Source organism: Physeter macrocephalus, chromosome 1 (assembly GCF_002837175.3).
Source record: "Physeter macrocephalus isolate SW-GA chromosome 1, ASM283717v5, whole genome shotgun sequence".
Classification (NCBI taxonomy): Eukaryota; Metazoa; Chordata; class Mammalia; order Artiodactyla; family Physeteridae; genus Physeter; species Physeter macrocephalus.
The window spans coordinates 19,010,979-19,030,335 of NC_041214.2; the positions used below are offsets into that span (position 1 = coordinate 19,010,979).

At 44.3% G+C, this 19,357-nt stretch overlaps 1 protein-coding gene across 1 annotated transcript in view; it reads left to right on the top strand.

Moving 5' to 3' along the window:
• Nucleotides 1-19,075, top strand: part of ANKUB1 (ankyrin repeat and ubiquitin domain containing 1) — a 45,660-nt gene extending 26,585 nt beyond the window's left edge. Inside the window, 3 exon segments of the mRNA XM_024131826.1 lie at nt 4,725-4,839; nt 8,632-9,558; nt 18,946-19,075. Of these exon segments, the coding sequence (XP_023987594.1) occupies nt 4,725-4,839; nt 8,632-9,558; nt 18,946-19,075 (1,172 nt within the window).
• The last annotated feature ends 282 nt before the right edge of the window (nt 19,076-19,357 follow it).

Genomic DNA, 19,357 nt, shown 5'->3' on the forward strand with positions numbered 1-19,357 from the left:
AAAAAAAAAAAAAAAAACATGTAACAGAAATCTAACCCCAGAGACTGGGGTTCGGAATAGGAACTCTCTGAGTTCCAGGCTCAGAGAACAGAGATGGGGCCTCAGTTATGAAACCCAAAAGGCAGAGTAGGATACTGAGACTTGTGCTCTGAGGGCACAAGTGGGGGCTTGGTCTCTTATTCCTAAAGGAATAAGGCAAGTTACTAGAACAGGACAACACCTGAGCAGGATGAACAGGAAGAGCAACTTCCCACCAAACTTCTGAGCAGCTGGCCTGGACTCTTTTAACAAATGCCCTACAACTGAAATTAAGACTGTTCCGTGGGCCTAAGACTGTTCTGGTCATTCAAATGGAGGCTATGCGGCCTCAGCTGTGGAGGACCAGGGAGGCTGGAGTATAGGGCCAGGCTAAAGCTTTCCAACGCTCATCTTTGAGTGATTTTCATAATAAACTAAAAACATAGTAAGTCACTTTAGGCAGGAGATGAAATAAATGCACTTGGAGCACTGTTTAAAGTCTTTTGTTTCCAGTGCTATTCTTAGAAATCAAATATTTTACAAGAAAGTTTAAGTACAACAAGAAGCTTTAGAGAAACTAAATCTACTATGTCATGGATGATCCATATTTTGAAAGATGTTTACCTAGGCATTTCTAGAGTGTATTTGCAGAACTGCTACTTGGTCTCTACAGAATAACTCCATAATTCTCCATCAAAAAGAGTGAATTCTCCTAGCTGAGGCCAGACTTGTGAGGGGTAAGGTAGGTTAGGGCCTTGATGGCATTAATGCAGATCAGGCTCTGTGGGTAAACATGCACAGCAACTAGGAATCAACCCACAAAGGTCAGTGAGGCCAAGGTCAAGAAATCCCAAACCAGAGTCAAGAGTAAGGGAAGAAGAGCCCCATTTCAAGATTACAGGTTGTAACGTAGGACGTCCAAAAAGGGAGGGATCAGCAGAAAGAACATATACTTGGATGTGTGTCTGCCTGTGAAGTGGATGCAAGAAGGGCAAGAGCCGGGAAGCAGAAAGGAAAGCAAGAGAAAGACAGCGGAAAAGAGGAGGCTTCCGAAGCATTAGAAAGAATTCTAGAGACAAAAATTCCAAGCCAAATTCTACTCCCAGCTTGCTGAGTAGCTTCAGGCAATTCCCCATGCGCCTCAGCTTTCTAGTCTATAAAAGGAGACAATGGAGTGGGCTGGTCTTTTAGGATCTTCTTATCTTCAGCATTCTGTGACTCTGAGATTACTGTTGTTATGTTATCCTTCCTTCCTTCTCACCTGCAGGTATTTATGATGAACCTGTCTGAGCCTGAGGATATGTGTGGATAAGCCAAGTCACACACTGTCCCATCACAGCTTTGGCATGCAACTTCTCGGGCCACCATATTGATTCAAAGGCAGCCAATCCATAAGCTGTCCAGTGACACCACCTCTCCCAGCTGAGACAATTAAAGTCTTGCTTGGAGATAAGTATAACACAGAGGACAGGCACATGGGCCCAGCAGCCAGATTGTCCAGGTCCAACTCCTGGTTCCACTATTTACTGGTTATGTAGAAGCTGGGGAAGTTACTTCGTCTTACAGTGCCTCAGTTTCCTCGGCTGTCAAATGGAGAAAATAATATAACCCATCACTTAGGGTTGTTGTGAATTTTAAATTATTAAATTGTTCATGTACTTAGAATAATCTAGAGCATATAGTAAGCACTCAATTAATATTAGCTATTCATATTCATATTCAATATATTACTGTTACTATTATTAATTATTAGTCTTGTGAATTCAAATTGGGAAATGTAGAGAGACAAAATTGGTTATCAGTAGGGTTGGAAAATGAAGAGTGTCAAGAAATAAGGTTGGGTCCCGGCAAACGCATGTTGCACGCATGCCGAAGTTGTGATAGGACAGAAGCTGTAAGTAAGCAGGGCAGCCTGTCAGTAGAGAAAGGGAGAAGAGACACAAAGAGACCTAAAGGGCATGAGAGAGAGTGAGAGAACCTGGGGCCCATGCGAGAGCTGGGCAGTGGTCCATCTTGAGAGCTGTCTTGGTTCCTAATGCATGCTAGATGTGGTCATTGACTCTGTATAATAAGCCCCATTTTCTTGAGGGTCTCCTTGCAATCCAAGAGCATAACTAAAACAGAGCCCATAGACTGGATGAGACATAATGCTTGGGCTCAAAGAGTTCTTTTAGTGTTTGTCAACTGGCAATTCCAAAGCAGAAATGTATGTTCAATAATAAAGACTTTCAAAGTATACTTTGCAACCAGTTGAGCAGTCGTTTACCCTATCTGGGGAGGTGAGAGGATGGTGTAGTCAAGGAGGGCTTCCTAGAGGAGGTGATGCCAGGATTGCATCATAAACTATTGGTAGGAAGATGGGGGAGTCAGAAGAATTCAGACAGAAGGGACAGCAAAAGAAGATGCCCCAAATCCAGAAACAGCCTGGGGTACACACAGAAGTACAGGCCAGCCTGCTGGGCTACTAAGGGTTAGGAGGGCAGCACACGGCCAGAACAGGTTTGAGAAGTGGCTTAGAACGTCATTTAACAAGTATTTACTGAGCACCCACTGTGAGCCAGGCACTACTGGGGAAAGCAAGCATAGAGCTGTGAGCAAGGGTAGCAAGGTCCCCATCCTCTCGAAGCTTGCATTTCAGTGGGGAAGGCAAGCATCATTCCATAAACAGAAAAATATCGAATTTTAAGTAAAATTAAGGAATATGAAGTAAAAGAAAGCAGGATAAGGGAATAGAAAGGGCTGTGATGAGGTGGGGAAAGGCTATTGCAGATGGCTGGCCAGAAGAGGAGATGGCATCTGAACAGAGACATGAATAAAGACAGGGGGAGGCTGTGGGGAGCTTCTCGAGGTAGCTTTAGGTGAGAGATTATCTAGGCCTGAAATAGGGCAGCGCTGGTTAAGATGGAGGTGAAGAAGCAGAGTTCTTCAACATTTGGGAAATAAACTTGTCAGGCCTTGGCGGTTGTACAGATGTTGGGGGCATGAGAGAAAGGAAGGGATGAAGAACAACTCCCTAGATTTCTAACTCAGGAAGCAAGGAAGATAGTGGTGACACAAACTGAGACACAGAATACAGGAGGAAAAGCAGGTTGGGGATGAAAGGTGACAGGTTGTCCTTCAGAACAGTGGGCCCCTAGCGTGATCCCTTAGATTGTGGTATCCCCAGCAGGGGGAATCCAGAGTTGGAGCAGAGGCCTGGCTGGAATGTGGACTCAGGAGGGATTGGCCCGTGGGCGATCAATGAAGCCACCAGTGGCACTGAGGCTGCCTGTCAGTCAGCCAACAAGTATGTAGTGAGCACTCGGCAAACGGCAGGCAGTGTGGCAAGTCCTGAAGGAGCGTCGTTTGTAGTGGGTCGTGAACAACAGTCTCCAAACAAGTAAAATGATTTCAAGTACTGATGATAGGGGCTATGAAGAAATTAAAATAAGGTCACGGCATAAAGAGTATTGGAGGGGAGGAGGGGGTGATGGCAGAGATGGCTTTAGCCCTGGTGGCCAAGAAGGTCCTCTGTGAGGACACGATGCTTGAAGGGAAAGCTGAGTAAGAAGGACACTGCCCTGTGAACTCTGGATAAAGACCCTTTGGGGACTTCCCTGGTGGCACAGTGGTTAAGAATCCTCCTGCTAATGCAGGGGATACGGGTTCGAGCCCTGGTCTGGGAAGATCCCACATGCCGCGGAGCAGCTGAGCCCGTGCGCCACAACTACTGAGCCTGAGCTCTAGAGCCCGCGAGCCACAACTACTGAGCCCACGTGCCTAGAGCCCCTAGGGCCCGCGAGCCACAACTACTGAGCCCACGTGCCTAGAGCCCACACAGAGCAACGAAGACCCAATGCAGCCAAAAATAAAGGAAAAAAAAAAAAAGACCCTTTGAAGCAAAAGAAATTATGTGTTGAGGTCCTCAGATGGGCGTGGCCTTGGTGTGTCTGAAGGACAGGTGAAAGGTCAGAGTGGCCAGAACAGAGTGAGTGAGGCAGGCCGGAGGGACAGAGGTCAGAGTGGGCCACATGGGGAGGAGACTGGGTTTTATCCTGAGGGAATGTGTAGGGTTAGAAGAGCAGAAGCCTGAGGAAAGATTCCTGGGAAACACCAGCCTGAAGGACGAAGGGAATGTAGTCACAAAACCAGGAGAGGGTAGGCTTTTGAGGAGCAAGTGATAAATCCTCTAGCAGCAACGAACGTATCACTTTTATGTTCATAACACAGAATGGCTCCTGTTTTGTGAAGAATGGAATGAAAGGATCATTCAACTTCACCCACAGCCCACTTGTAAGCTAAAGGCCCGAGAAACGCATATGTCCTGCCACAGTTTCTTGAGTTTCTCTTCCAACAGAACAGCTTTTGTTTACCTGGTGATGTGGAGATCAGCATGGAATCAATGTCCACAGAAATGTTTTAAGATAGCTGCAGAAAGTAGTTCAGCATTGTATGCTTTCACCGTGCAGATGAGAAAATGCAAGTGCACAGAAGCTAAAAGGCTTTTCCAAATCAATATACGCCTAAGCTCAAGATAGCATCCCTGCCCGCCTCTTTCTCTCTCTCTCTCTCTCTCTCTCTCTCAGCACCCCTGTCTCCTTATTCAAAGGCTACTTTTCATTTGGCACCTAGCTCATGTCTGTTGGGAGAAAGCTATCATTAGAAGTTTTTGGACCACCAAACCCCAGGGATGGACTGGGACAATCACCACCTCTCTTTATCCACAGGCACAACACTTCGCTTGGACGTCTGGGATGGATGGAAGGAATTTCTGATGGGCTGTCTCCTCGGACAAAAACTTAAAGTCCAACGCTATTTATCAAATGAAGGACCAGTACTCAAGTACGAGATAAAGCAAATGCTAAACTAATTAAAGTAATTTTTGCTCAACTTTCATAGGAACTTGAGTCTGCAATTCACTCTTTAGCTGGGGTGCTGCTCCAAGGAGTTCCCTTGAGACATTTTTATTGAGATATTTGCTCGAATAAGATAGCAGGGATGCCACCAGGGCTGACAGCCTTTGGTGGTGTATTGTAATTCAGGTAGACTTTCATCAGGAAACAACTATCTAAATGCACGACTTCCGTTTGGTTTGGATATTAGACTTTTATCGGCACTTTTTAAAGGATATCAGAATAAATGCCTTGCCACTCTCACATTCAATTATTCTGAAAACCACTCATTGCTAATTGATTGGCTGAAAACATTGCCTACCTCTTCCTAAGCTATCATGTAACTTTTCAAATCGCATCTAATACACACATTCATACTTTTGCCATACATGAAGTGTAACACATGCTGCTGGAGCAGTGGAGTAGGGTAGGCTCAGAGAAGCAGGTGGGCATTTTAACATAACTCTGCAGCCAGCAGGTTTTAATTCAGTGGTATTTTAGAACAGTGCCCCCTTGTGGTGATTTAGTCATACTTTACAGAAGCACACGCACTCAGCAGGAGCTCTAAGGGCTCTGTGAAGTGACAGATTGGAAAACCAGTTTTTGCAATTTTATAAAATACTTAAATATTTAAAATTAATTTCTATTCGGGGATAATTATAATTCTCTCTTTTCTTTCTTTGCTCTGAATCCAAAGAAATAGCTGTTGCATTGTTACTTTTTGTTTTGTTTTGTTTTGTGGTACGCGGGCCTCTCACTGCTGTGGCCTCTCCGGTTGCGGAGCACAGGCTCCGGACGCGCAGGCTCAGCGGCCATGGCTCACGGGCCCAGCCGCTCCGCGGCATGTGCGATCCTCCCGGACCGGGGCACGAACCCGTGTCCCCTGCATCGGCAGGCGGATTCTCAACCACTGTGCCACCAGGGAAGCCCCATTGTTACTTTTAATAGTGCATATTTACTGAGTACTTTGTAGCACTGTGTTATATTTATTAACTAATTTTATACTTATAACACTTTTATGAGATGGATACTATTTTATCTTATTTTACAGATAAGGAAACTGATTTAGGAAATCTGCCCAATGTCACACAGCTAGCAAGGGCAAAACTGGGTTTTAGATCCCCACAATTTAATAACTCTAGTGCTCATGTACTTAACTATTTCCACTTAATCTTTAAATAAAATCTAAGAGCTCAGAGAATATAAATACGATATGCATATGATCAGAGTGAAAAGCTCCTTTTATTCCCCCACCCAATCAACAATGTATGTACTATGTACTATGAAAGCAATAAACAAGATATGGTCCCTGCCTTTAGCAAATTTATAGTCCAGTAGGGGCAACAGAAAACAAGTAACCAATTCCTGGAGAAACAGAATTGCAAAACGTCTGGGAGTACAAACTCCAGTGCTCATCTACCTAGGTTCAAAGCCCCACCCCCTCAGTGTTTAGTCGTGTAAACTTAAGCAAGTAGTCATCCGGTACCTCAGTTTCTTCTTCTATAAAATGGGGAAAATAATAGTACCTATCTCATAGAACTACTTTAGAGATTAAATGAGCTAGTATTACAAGGAACTTAGAGGGCCACCTGGCACATGGTAAGGAGGATACAAATGTTAGGTGTTGCTGTTACCATTCAGTGTGAAAATTGTTATGACATGGGCATTGTGCAAGAAGATATGGGAATGTATGGTACGGACAACTGTAGGGGATCAGGTAAAGCACCCCGAGAAAGGGACTTGAAGGGTTGATACTCAGGTAAACAGTAGGGAGAAGAATAAAAATGTTTCAAAACAGATGGAACCACACGTACCAAGACCCAGGGGACAAGAAAATGGATTCAAAGAACTGAAAGAAGTTCCACATGGTAGATTATAGAGTAAGAGGAAGCTAGTGGCCAGAGGCTGGAAAGGTAAGAAGAGGCCAGCTCATGCAGGCCCCGGTAGGAATGGGACGGAATTTGGATTTTATCGTGTAAATGTTGGGAAGACATTGAAGGTAGAGAAAGGCCATGATGAGATCTGCATTTTAGAATATTGGCTCTGACTGCAACGTGGAGAACAGAGGCAGACCGGGAGACAGGAAGATAGTCAAAAGAAAACGGCAGCCTGAGCTAGGCTTCTGACAGCAGAGGTGGGGCTCAGAGGACAGACTGTGAAAAGATCGTTTAGGAGGCAGAAACAACTAATCTTGGTAACAAGAGTGCTCTAGTTCGCACAACATGGGTGTTGAGGATGAAAGCAAAGGCCAGTGAGTCCACGCAGGAGGGGCTCTTCTCCCCAAATCAAATTCGGAGTTGCTTATCTGCACTAATGAATTTCAAACGAAATTGATATGTGAACCAAAATGCCAGCATATTAATGTAAAACTCTAATTAGTTATAATCTGTCAGAGGGTCCTAGAAACCCACACGTTCTGGGCAGACCATCTCTCTTATACAGGACAATTACATGGGATGCCACATACACCTGAAAATTATGGTGTGGTGAGCACGCAGTCAGAGACAGGAGAGTTAGTTATACGCAGATTTTGGATGATACCAGGCTAGCTGGCCTCCATCTCTACCATGGGGTCAACAGAGAGCCTTGCCCAAGTAAACCCTGGACAAAACCTGATGGAACCCTGTCTAGCTTTGCCTCCCTAATTCTTATCTCTCTGAAAAGTCTTCACCCATCATTCAGTTTGTGCCTGATGGGGAATTGGAAGGATAGGGATGGCAGGGAGGCCAGTGTGGCTATAGTTCAGTGAAAGAGAAGGGGAGTGCTGGGAAGTGAGGCAGGAGCTGGGGCCGGGTCCGGGTGACAGGTGCCCTGAAGGCCAAGATGAGGAGTTAGAATTTCAATTACAGCCGGAAGCTACTAGAGGGTTTGGAAGAGAGCATAGGCCACCTCCAACGCATGGAATAAAAAGATCGCTAAGCACTGTATGAGGAAAAGCCCGTAGGGGGATAAGAGGAGGTGGGAGACCACTTAGGAGACTGTGGCACTGGTGGTCATGCTGGTGGGGGGGCAACCTAGAGGTTTGAATCGGAATAGCAGTAGAGATTTTGAGAAGCCAGAGAATAAGGACTGTTAGAAAAGACAAAGCAAACAAACACACAAAGCATTCAAATTTCTAAAATGTACTGAATTCCTTCCTATGCTTTCCCAGTGAATATAAAAGCTTGATATTTATCTTGAGCATTAGATTTTCGTAAGGAAAAAACTGCTCCAAGGAAACCAATTTGAATTATTTATATGTACACAGTAGGACAATGTGTATAAGCAGGACCGGTGCAGTCTAACCTGTGTATTACTATAGACCTTTCCTGAAACATGCTGCAACTAAGAGTCTGTGTGCCACAACTAAAAGATCCCACATGCCACAACAAAGACCTGGCGCAGCCAAAATAAATAAAATAATTTTTTTTTTTTTTTGGCGGTACGCGGGCCTCTCACTGCTGTGGCCTCTCCCGTTGCGGAGCACAGGCTCCGGACGCGCAGGCTCAGCGGCCGTGGCTCACGGGCCCAGCCGCTCCACGGCACGTGGGATCCTCCCGGACCGCGGCATGAACCCGCGTCCCCTGCATCGGCAGGAGGACTCTCAACCACTGCGCCACCAGGGAAGCCCTGAAAATATTTTTTAAAGTTAGGAAGAAATAAATATTTTAACTAGAATGTTTTGTGGGTATTTCGTGTAACTACCTTTGCCTGTTTGCTGACTTACTAAACATCCCCACTCTCGCTTGTTTTATTCATTCAGGTATCAGAAAAGGGTTGCCCTGTACATCGCCGCCTTTTACGGGCACACTGAGCTCTCTGAATGGGCCCTTAAGCAGGGTGTGCGGCCCCACGACATGGTCGGTGTGCACCCCTACAGAGCTTGGTGCCATGAAGCCCTTCACGCAGATGTCTCTAAATGCCCCATTCATGCAGCCGCAGAAGCGGGCCAACTGTTGATTCTGAAGGCTTTTGTCAACTGCAGCGTGCTGTGCCTGGAATGCAAAAACGCAGCGGGACAAACTCCCCTTACCATGGCGTTCAAACACAAGCATAAAGACTGCGCATTATATTTACTGAGTAAAATGTGGTCCACTGTTTCTTTCCTGAAAATCTCAGTCCCCATGAGGATTTATATTAAAATAAAACGATGGGTACTCAGAGCTCAGAGTCACAACCTTAATAAAAGCCAGCTTTGCGGAGCAAGGGTCTTTGGAGCAAAAGTTGGAGACATTGTGATGATGGATGGTTTCACCAAACCCAAAATGACCTCCAAGAGCTGGCATGAGGCTCAGAACAAGGACTCACAAGGCACTGTGGGCAAACTACCACCTCTCAGGGAGCAAACCGTAAGCAGGAAACGTGTCAGTCCTTTGGCAATTTCACAGCAGGACACGAGAGAACAAACACTCAAATTTCCTCCGCTGGTAGATGCAAATACGTTCTTCGAATTACAAAATCGGGAAAAAAAAATTACTGCCACAGTTAGGAAAAAAGAAAAGCTCATAAAAAATACCTATCTCCCCCAAGTCCCCCTCCCTCCAGTTTCAAGAGTGAACTATTCACACCCATCTTTTTACTATGCAACACCCAGTGCCAACTTTTTACTCAGATCCTCCTTTGTATCTTTCTCAGAGCACAGTGGAAGGACTCCAAGGGAGAATGCCATCTACTACTTAGCTGTGGCCAGGTAAGGTTTTCTCTTCAAGCAAACAAGGATACACCTTTAATAGGGCAGGTCTAGGGGAGGAATGCTCTATGAAGCCATTACACTGCCATGCCATGTAGTACAACACAGGTTGTCCCTGTGTGCACCAGTACCCAGCTTCAAGGACCTAGCCTTGTTCTAGGACAAAATGAACTGATTTTATTGGCCAATCCATGTAGTATTCTACTTGTCAAATGTTCAGGAAGAAAGGAGTTGTATCGATTAACAAGGTCCCTTGCTTTTTTTTTTTTTTTTAAGTAAAAGAAATTGTTAATTATAATTAAAGGGATAAGGGGGAAACTTGAAATCTGGGAGACATCAAAAGTGTCATGGAAGCCTGGATGATAATGAAAGTGGAAGGAAAGAAAAGAACAATTTAATGACAAACTGAATCATAAAGACTTCAGTTGACTTATAGATAAGAAATACAGGCAGGGGGAGAGCTATATTGGATAGGGTGATAGAATTGATATTAATATTTAAGGTAAGTTTTAAAAGGAATCCATTATCACATTTAAAGACATAAACAAGTGTGTTGGAAGTGGACTTTTGGGGCACATTCAATTCATAAAATAAAATTTTATATATTGGTCATCAGATTTCACTGAAAACACAACTCTGATTAGATCTCAAGATAAATACTTATGAGGTATTATTGGGTGCCAGTATTACAGTGAAAATATAGATTTATGAATGGTTTTTCCCCTTACTCGATATAATGAGAAGGAAAGAAAAAATAAGGCTAGATTGTTTTGGTTGCCTTTCTGTATTGGTCTTTATTTCAGATCTACTTTATTTCAGCTAGGTTGTCGCCACCTAGTGGTGAGAATAATTTGAGCTATAAAACGCAAACTTCAGCATACACAGCATGATGAGGTTGAGAAAAGATGAAGAAACTGCTTAACAGCTTCAATCTTTGTAATTTGTGAGATATCTCTGACCTGAATGTATAAAAAGATAATCTAAAATTATAGAAAAAGACCAGAAAATTATTAATTGAAAAAATTATATAATCCATCTTAAAATCAGCCTGTAAACATAAGGAAATACTGATCAGTTTTATCAAAAAAAAAAAAAGATTTTATTTTTTAAACATACAAGAAAATGCTTATTATGGCCCAGTGCAGTGCTAGGCAGAATGGAAATGTGCAAAAGTACCTGTGGTTAAGGTGGCCATGTATGTGGTTTTGGGTGAAAGGCTGCCAGTGTCTATTGTGTGTGGTGCTTTCTTGGGGAGGAACTGAGTTGTGATATATAGAGTTAAATGCATAAAAAGCACTAATCTCACATGTATGGCTTTTCGAATTTTATTTTTTTAATTTATTTATTTTTTATTTATTTGGTTGCGTCAGGTCTTAGTTGCGCAGGCTGACTCTGTAGTTCTGGCTCGCGGGCTCCTTAATCGTGGCTTGCCAGCTCTGTAGTTGGGCACGTGGGCTCCTTAGTCGTGACACGCGAACTCTTAGTTGCAGCACACATGTGAGATCTAGTTCCCGGACCTGGGATCGAACCTGGGCCACCTGCATTGGGAGCACGGAGTCTTAACCACTGCGCCATCAGGGAAGTCCCTGAATTTTTATATTTGCATACATCCATGTAACAACCACTCAGATCAATTGCAAAATATTTCTAGCACCCCAAAAAAGTTCCTTCATGCTCCTTGCCAGTCAGTGACCCCTCCCAGATATAACCATTATTCTGATCTCTATCAATGAGATTAGTCTTGCCCCTTCTTGACTTTCATATAAAGGGCACCATATGTTATGTATCTTTCATGTCTGGCTTTTTTGTGCAACAAATTGGCTATGAGATTCATTCATGTTTTTGCATGTATTGATTCTTCCTATTTCTGTATAGCATTCCATTTCTATGTAGTATTCCACATCTCTAGCCAATCTCCTATTGAGGGGCATTTGAGCTGTAACTAATTGGGGGCTATTTTGAATAACAGTCTATGATTATTCTTGTATATAAGTTTGGTGGACATTTGCATTCATTTCACTTGACTCTAAAATTAGGAATGGAATTGCTAGGTCATAGGCTTAGCTTCAGTAAGCACTTCCACACAGTTTTCCCAAGAGGTTACACTAGTGTGCTGTTTTTGCAGGTACACTTCATAAGGATTGGACTTACCAAGGGGAAGCAATTTCAAGGTTGAGAAGGGACTTGCTGGGGAAAACATTTCATTCAAGAAAGAGGTTAGTGCAGGGAATTCTCTGGCGGTGCAGTGGTGAGGACTCCATGCTTCCACTGCAGGGGGCACGGGTTTGCTCATAGGAGGAGGGGTGGTCAGTCGGATTGTTCACTTCCTCTGGCAAAGTTACTCCTAGCAAATCTTTCCAACTGTATTGTTCCTCTTTGCCCAGTACTCTTCTCTTCCCTCTGTTTGTATTCTCCACTGCCTTCCCATCTGTTTTCTCCCCTTTCCACTGCATCTATCCCAGGGTCTGTCCCACATCTCTCTGCTGGCGGGCTGTGGAGGGATGGGGGGACCTGCACGCCTCAGGCGCCTGCAGGGCTCTTTCTGACCTGGCCCATTGTCCCCTCAAAGGAGTCATGAAAGCACCCATGTCCACCGGAAGTCACCGGTCAAGCCAGGCAGCTAGGTGGTCTGAGCACTTACCACCAAAGGACCAGTACAGCTCTTGTGCCAAAACGTGAGGAGTGGACATGCGCCATCTTGAAGGCTGGGTCCGCCATCATCAAGGTAGTATCATAGCCAGGAGATGGGGAAGAACCTAACTAATCCTTCCTGGTGCTAACCTGGGGGAACTGGGTCAGGGTGGGTCCATCGGGTGCTGCTGATTGCATGGGAAGGGTGACCTCCCAAACCAGGACCCCAGACATCTCATCTGGTGTCATGTGAGAGCACTTGCTGGAACTCCACCTTTAGATTCACGAAAATATACCCGTGAGGGTTGACCCAAAGAGAGTAGTGCTGCAGTTAGCTCAGATCCAGTGCTAATGTGGGTCTGGGTTGGTGCGTGTGGCTGGTGTGGAGACGACAGTAACTCAGGTCAGATTGAGTCTCGTTCCCCAGAAGATGGTGTCAGCTTTATACAGATCAAAGAATATTGACAAGGTGTGTCTAGAAAACTGTCTTCCTTACTGCTTATTGTCTGATTCCAGTGAGGCTGATGCAACTTGGAAGTCCAGCTTAGTAAAGATTCAAATATGGAGGACTGGTCCAGAAGGTTCAGTGTCCTGAGTGCACTGAGAATAGACGACAGTCCCCAACGGCGACTCTGATGGGCTCCCGTGCTCCTGATAAAAGTAGAGCTCTCTGTGTTGTTTTGTTTTGTTTCGCTTTATAAAAAGTACCAAGGATGGGGCAGGGGACCCTTGCCACAAGTTTAAACCACTGTGGTTGATGAGGGTGTTTGCCTCAGCCTTGGAAGGTGAACACAAGGAATAAACCTGCTTGGCCTGGTCATGCCCCGAAGTCCCACTCTTGATATAGGAGTAACTCCTCCCCAAACTCCTTTTGATAAGTGCTCTATTTGTTGGGGATTGTAGGAGCAAAGGAGGGTCTGAGGGGAGATGAAAACAAATGAGGAGGCAGAGCAGAAGTCTGTTTGGCCTGAAGGCAGTGTTGGTGCAGAGCAGAAAGCTGGGCAATGTAATATTTTCCCTTAAAAAAAGAATTTTAAGGGACTTCCCTGGTGGAGTAGTGGATGAGACTCCACACTCCCAATGCAGGGGGCCCAGGTTCGATCCCTGGTTGGGGATCTAGATCCCACATGCATGCCACGACTAAGAGTTCACATGGCACAACTAAGGAGCCCTGGAGCCAGAAGTAAGGAGCCCACCTGCTGCAACTAAGGAGCCCAGGTGCTGCAACTAAGGAGCCCACCTGCCAAAACTATGACCCCATGCAACCAAATAAATAAATAAATAAATAAATATTTTTTTAAAAAGAATTTTAATTAGAAAATACAGTAATATGTGCTTTCTGGGAAGCATCCAAACAACATGGGAATGTATAAAGTAAACATGAAAGTTTCCATCCATCCTCCAGCCCCACCCCTCTCCCCTCTCATGAATCCCATCCGTCTCCCCAGAAGGCATCATTATTACTATTTGTAGCCTCCTAGAACTTTTCCATGTATCTCAATATATGTATGTGAGATATGTATATGTGCATGCCCTTTTCATCCTAAAAGGGATTTTACTGCATTTATGTTCCCAAATATATATCTCTTAGATACAACTGTCAAATCTTTCTATGCTAGGGAGAAGGAACTACCTTGTCCTTTTTAATGGCTGCCTAGTATTCCACTGTGTCCATGTATAATAAGTTATTTAACCAGTCCTCTCTTGATTTACATTCAAGTTGTTTCCATTTTTCACCATGATAACAGTGGTGCAATATATCCTTTTATGTGGAACACTTAATCATTTATGGAAGTATTTCTATAGGACACTTTCACTGAAGTGAAATTGCTTATTCAAAGGACATATACATACTAAGTTCACTTCCTGAAAGGTTGTAGCAAATTATACCCATCTATACAGTATGAGAGGCTACTTTTGAGTGAATTACATGTCTACAGCTAGGAGGGGCCAAGGTTCAGAGGGAGTTGTAGTGAAGGAGTGAAGGAGAGGACCTGACAAAGTCTCTAAGGGTCAGATTGTGTGCTACTGTGTTATAAGTCACCCTTCCCTGAGAAGAAACTGCCAGTAGTACTCCTGCCCCAAGAACAGTTTGGTACAATTCAGTTGCTGGCCCTTGTAGAAAAAGGCCTGCCCTGTACTTTCCAAGTTTACCTTGCAATGGGTATGGGGCAGGTATTTTCTCTCTTTGATTCCTCAGAGATATAAACTACCCTCTCCCTCTCTCTGTCTCTCCCCCAACCCCGCCCCCTTCATAAGGTACTGGGGTACAACGGAAGCAGGGGCTAAGGCTCTGCTGACCACCCTTTACTGGCAAGCCTACCATTTTGCATAGATCAGCATGTGAGCCCTAAGAAAGCACAGGCATTGAGCAGGGCACCGTTCTTGTGCATTCCTGAGCACCGGGTTGAGGAGACCAGTTGCATCACATCATCTCCTCAGTTCTGCTTTGATGAGAGAGCCCACGAGAACAGCAAAAGGGAGGGACCTTCAGCTTACACAAGTCACAGAGTTGACTGAAACCTGAGGGTTCAGCCTCCCAGCCTAGCTTGTCCAATACTGCATGCCCAGGCCTTGCCCTCCAGTTGAGGATCTTGAATCCGTGACCCATTCAGGTGGGTAAGAACCTTGTTCCCTCTGTTCACTTTTATATCTTTAGCACAGCGCCTGGCATACAGTAAGGGCTCAATAAATAGGTGTTTAATGAATGCATAGAAGCCAGGGAGAGGTGGATATAGTTATACCATTCTTTCCTCCCTAAGCTGGGACTTCTATGCTGAAAAGAAACACTGAGATTCAGTTAGGTGGTTGGGCTGATGGCCCAGTTAGTGGTTACTAACGGTTATTCATTCAACCAACATTTATTGAGCTAGAGATATGGTGGTAACTTTCCTAGTTTTAGCACTGAACGTTCTGTTTCCTGAGAAAGCCCTCAGGCCTGGGCAAATCAGGACAGTTGGTCACACTATACAGTTAAGAGCAAATACAGATACAGTCCTGCTCTTTGTGACGCAAACCGTTTAGTTGGTGTGATGGGCATTATCACACAGGCTAACTGGGGAAAGTGCTATGAAGGAGAGGAACTTGGAGAGAGAGGTTCTATGGAAGTCTGACATAGACCTTGACCTCCCTAAGAAAATGCCTGAGCTGAGATCTGAAGGATGGGAAGGAAGAATGCAGTGCTCCAGGTAGAGGAAAGAGCTTGTGCAAAGGCCTTGTGGCTGGAGCTTATGGGGAAGTTATGAAATAGGAAGATATGCTAGAGTAAAGGGAGAGAAGAGAGGTACAAGACAAACATGGAGAGGTAGGCAGGGCTCCATAAGAAGACCTGGGCTATTTTACCCTAAAAACAAGGAGAGAGCATTGAATGGTTTGACCTGATCGGCTTTGGATTTTTTAAGACCACTTTGGCTTCAGTGTAGGAGAACAAGAATGGATTCTGGAAGTCCACATAGGAGGCAACTGCAGGAGTCCAGGGCAGAGATGGTGGGAGATTGCACTATAGGAGTCATGGAGAGAAGTAGATGGGCTGGAGACAAATGTAAGAAAGAAATTGATAGGATGTGGTGCTAGATTGCATACGATAAGGAATGAGAGGCCGGGTGGATGCAAGGACCCTTGTCTTTGGAGATAATCAAAGCAGGGGTGAGGTTCTGGGCTCCCAGAGACTCCCAGCCACTGCTGAAGCAGCACTGCCCATAGCGCCCTTTAGAGAGATATGGGCAGCTATAGGAAATCCCAGGTCTCCCCAGAAGCTTACAGACATATTTACAGCAGGGCCTAGTGTTCACAGAGCCCAAGCGAGAGCCCAGTTGATGGAAGCAAAATGATGCTGTAGCAAGGCAACCCTGCTGATGAGTATGCTTGTTGTCTTTGCATGCCAGACTGATGTAACCACATTTGGCTTTCCTGGGTAAGTTCCAGGAACCCAGAAAATGATGACTCAAGGACAAAATGCCTACGTTAGGCCACTTTCACACATTCAGGGGGGGTCTGGGCTGGCAAAGAGGCAGAGGCTGTTAGAGAAAAAACTGACCTGGGAGGTACTGGCCTGTACCCCCTCCTGCCAACCCTGTCTTGTTTTTATTCACAGAGCCATCACAGTATTATATTAGCCTTCTTTTTGTGTATTTGCCTCCCCACTAGAATCTAAGTTCCATGAAGGCAGGGACCTTGTGTGTTTTGTTCACTCTTTCTTTCTTCAGCACATAGAACAGTGCTTGGTATTGTTAAAAAAAAAAGAGACAATAGGCCCAAAATGGAGTCCCTTGTGCTAAGCCCCACATCAGCAAACCAAGACTTAATACCTAACCTAATTGCAATGTCAACCTCTCTCCTGGTCTTAAAACAGTCAATATGGAATTTCCTGGCCAGCAGTAGTAAGGTAATCTATCTGATAAAACCCTGCCATCCCCCAAAGAAAGATGAGGTAATGGCTCTTTCCTTGTGCCTGACCCCTTCTACCTATAAAAGTCTCCCATATTATTCAGCTCTTCGGAGCTCCTTTCTGTTTCCCACATGGGATGCTGCCTGACTCACGAATCGCTGAATAAGGCAAATTATATCTTCAAATTTGCTCAGTTGAATTTTGTTTTTTAACAACATATAGTAAGTGCTCAATAAACAGTGTTTGAATAAACACAGAAAAGCCAAAGTTCAAATGCCAGGGAGAGAATCAAGACAAGCACTAAGTTTAGGGAGAAGCTAGGTATGCAACAGAAAGGGAGAGAGAGGACTTTAAATCAATTCAGGTGGGAGACGGAGAAAGGCTGAAGGTCTCTGAGTGATTTCCTTACGGCACAGGACTTGAATATATGGACAGCATTGATGAGTTAACCCCATTTAGACGGCCCAAGGAGACACAGTCACTGAGGTAAAGCAAGGAGTTAATCCAGAAGATTAAATCAGCCAGAAGATTAAATCAGCCAGACTTGGATCTAGTTCAAATGTTTGAAACACTAAGGTACTTTTATGCAAGGTTGCTCCTAATAGATTGAGTGAAAGCCCTTTAAATCTATGAGACTTTCCACACAAAAGGGGTGGTGGTCAGAAAAAGGAGCCAGGTAAAGGTGGCTACATGGTCTAAGACACTGTTTTGTGAAAGGGTAAGAAAGAAACTTAGTTTTCAGGAAAGTAAGTGGATTTGCAAAAGGCATTTTAGGGGATAGGGAGGAACTGGCTGGAGATGAGATTGGCAAGGTAAATTACACCTACATTGAGAGGCATTTTGTGGGTCCAAGTGGACAGTTTTCTTCTTATATTTTTCCATGGGGGAGGAAGTAGGTAGGAAGATCACAGAAGTTCTTTTTTAATCAAACAAATCACATAATCAGTTTTTGTTTATTGTTGAAGATAAATCTGGTGGAGATGTGTAGAAGAGTCACTGGAAATAAGTAATACTAAGGGTGTGGAAGGATTACAATAGGGTTAGGAGACTTTGCAATAAGAGAAACAAGAGGCAGTAAAGACCTGGACTGGAACAGCAGTAGTTAGGGAAGAGGGGAAAGGCCAAATACGACAGATATTTCTGAGGAATAACCTACAAAATGTCATCACTAATTGGGCTTAGTGGTGGACAGAGGAGGAATAAGTTTTGTTTCTGGCTTTGGAGATGGTGAGAAGAGCAACATGACTGTGTTAGAACAAGGATACTGAAAGGGACAAGTTTAGGAAGAAGATAAAAGACATGTAAATCGGAAGTGTCTGTGGGATGTCCAATTATCAAATGATTTTATTTGATAATTGGAGATATGCATCTTTTCAGAAAGGTTGTGATTTGGGAGTCATGAATATGGGAGTTGAAGCAATTAGTAAATAAAGCCTCCCGGTGAGGGTGCAGAGAGAGAGGAGGACAAAGGATAAAATCTCAGAGGACCCCAACATTCAGGGAAATGTAAAACCCCTCTGTTGGGCTTCCCTGGTGGCGCAGTGGTTGAGAGTCCGCCTGCCGATGCAGGGGAGCCGGGTTCGCGCCCCGGTCTGGGAGGATCCCACGTGCCGCGGAGCGGCTGGGCCCGTGAGCCATGGCCGCTGAGCCTGCGCATCCGGAGCCTGTGCTCCGCAACGGGAGAGGCCACAACAGTGAGAGGCCCGCATACCGCAAAAAAAAAAAAAAAAAACCCTCTGTAGTAAATCACATTTGCATCCTACAAAGTAGGAGCAATCATATTCAAATTTATGTCTTTGTTAGTATACAGCCAGAGAATAACTATCACAAAACGTTGTTTCATTGCATTTCAGTTAAAGGCTATCAAAATATCTAATATCATATCAATGAAAAAATGTATTTGTGGTGGGAAAGAAGGAGAGGGAGAATAGGTCAGTATGTATAGGGATGCCTGGGGGAATAGTTAGAAAAAGGTTTGGGAGTTCCCTGATGGCCTAGTGGTTAGGATTCTGGGCTTTCACTACCGTGGCCAGGGTTCAATCCCTGGTCGAGGAACTAAGATCCCACAAGCTGTGCAGCGCAGCCAAAAAAAAAAAAAAAAAGTTTCAACCCAGAGAACTCTATGACATTGAGTGGCTTTCTATTTCTAGCTGTGGGTGCTAAGCTTCCGGTATTGCCTTGGGAAAATATCATTCCCACTGCTTCACAAGGAACTGGTTTTAGAAAGATTCCTCTTTCCTATTTTATCTCCTCATATGACAAGATAAATTAGCCACAGCTACAAAATCAAGCAAAAGATTTCCATCATTTTAGCTCTAAATGGGGACAAGAATGGACCTCCTTATAAATTATGTTCTGTTTTCTTACAGTGCCTTTAAAGAGAAACGATGGCTTCAGCAGTTAGGAATAGCAAGAGTCCTAGCGAAAAAGAGCATTTCTAACCTGACTACCCAAGGAGGCCTGACAGCGTGTGAAAATCCTCCAGAAATTTTGCTTTGAAAAGTCATGACAATCCCAGTTTGGGTGAAGACCTGGTCAAATAGGACTTCTAGTTCTAATGCTAACATTTCTAAAAACAGTTCTAATGCTGGAATTTCTAATAACAGTTCTGATGCCACACGACTATCAACAGGTTATTTAATGTTTAACACCATGTTTTCTTGGACTCCATCACGCAAGGTGAAAATTTAGTGCATTTGTTTTTGCATAAAGAGTCTGAGGAAGAATTCATAGGAAACTAAGAATAGTAGGTGCCAACAGGGTAGGGCAACTGGGAAGGTG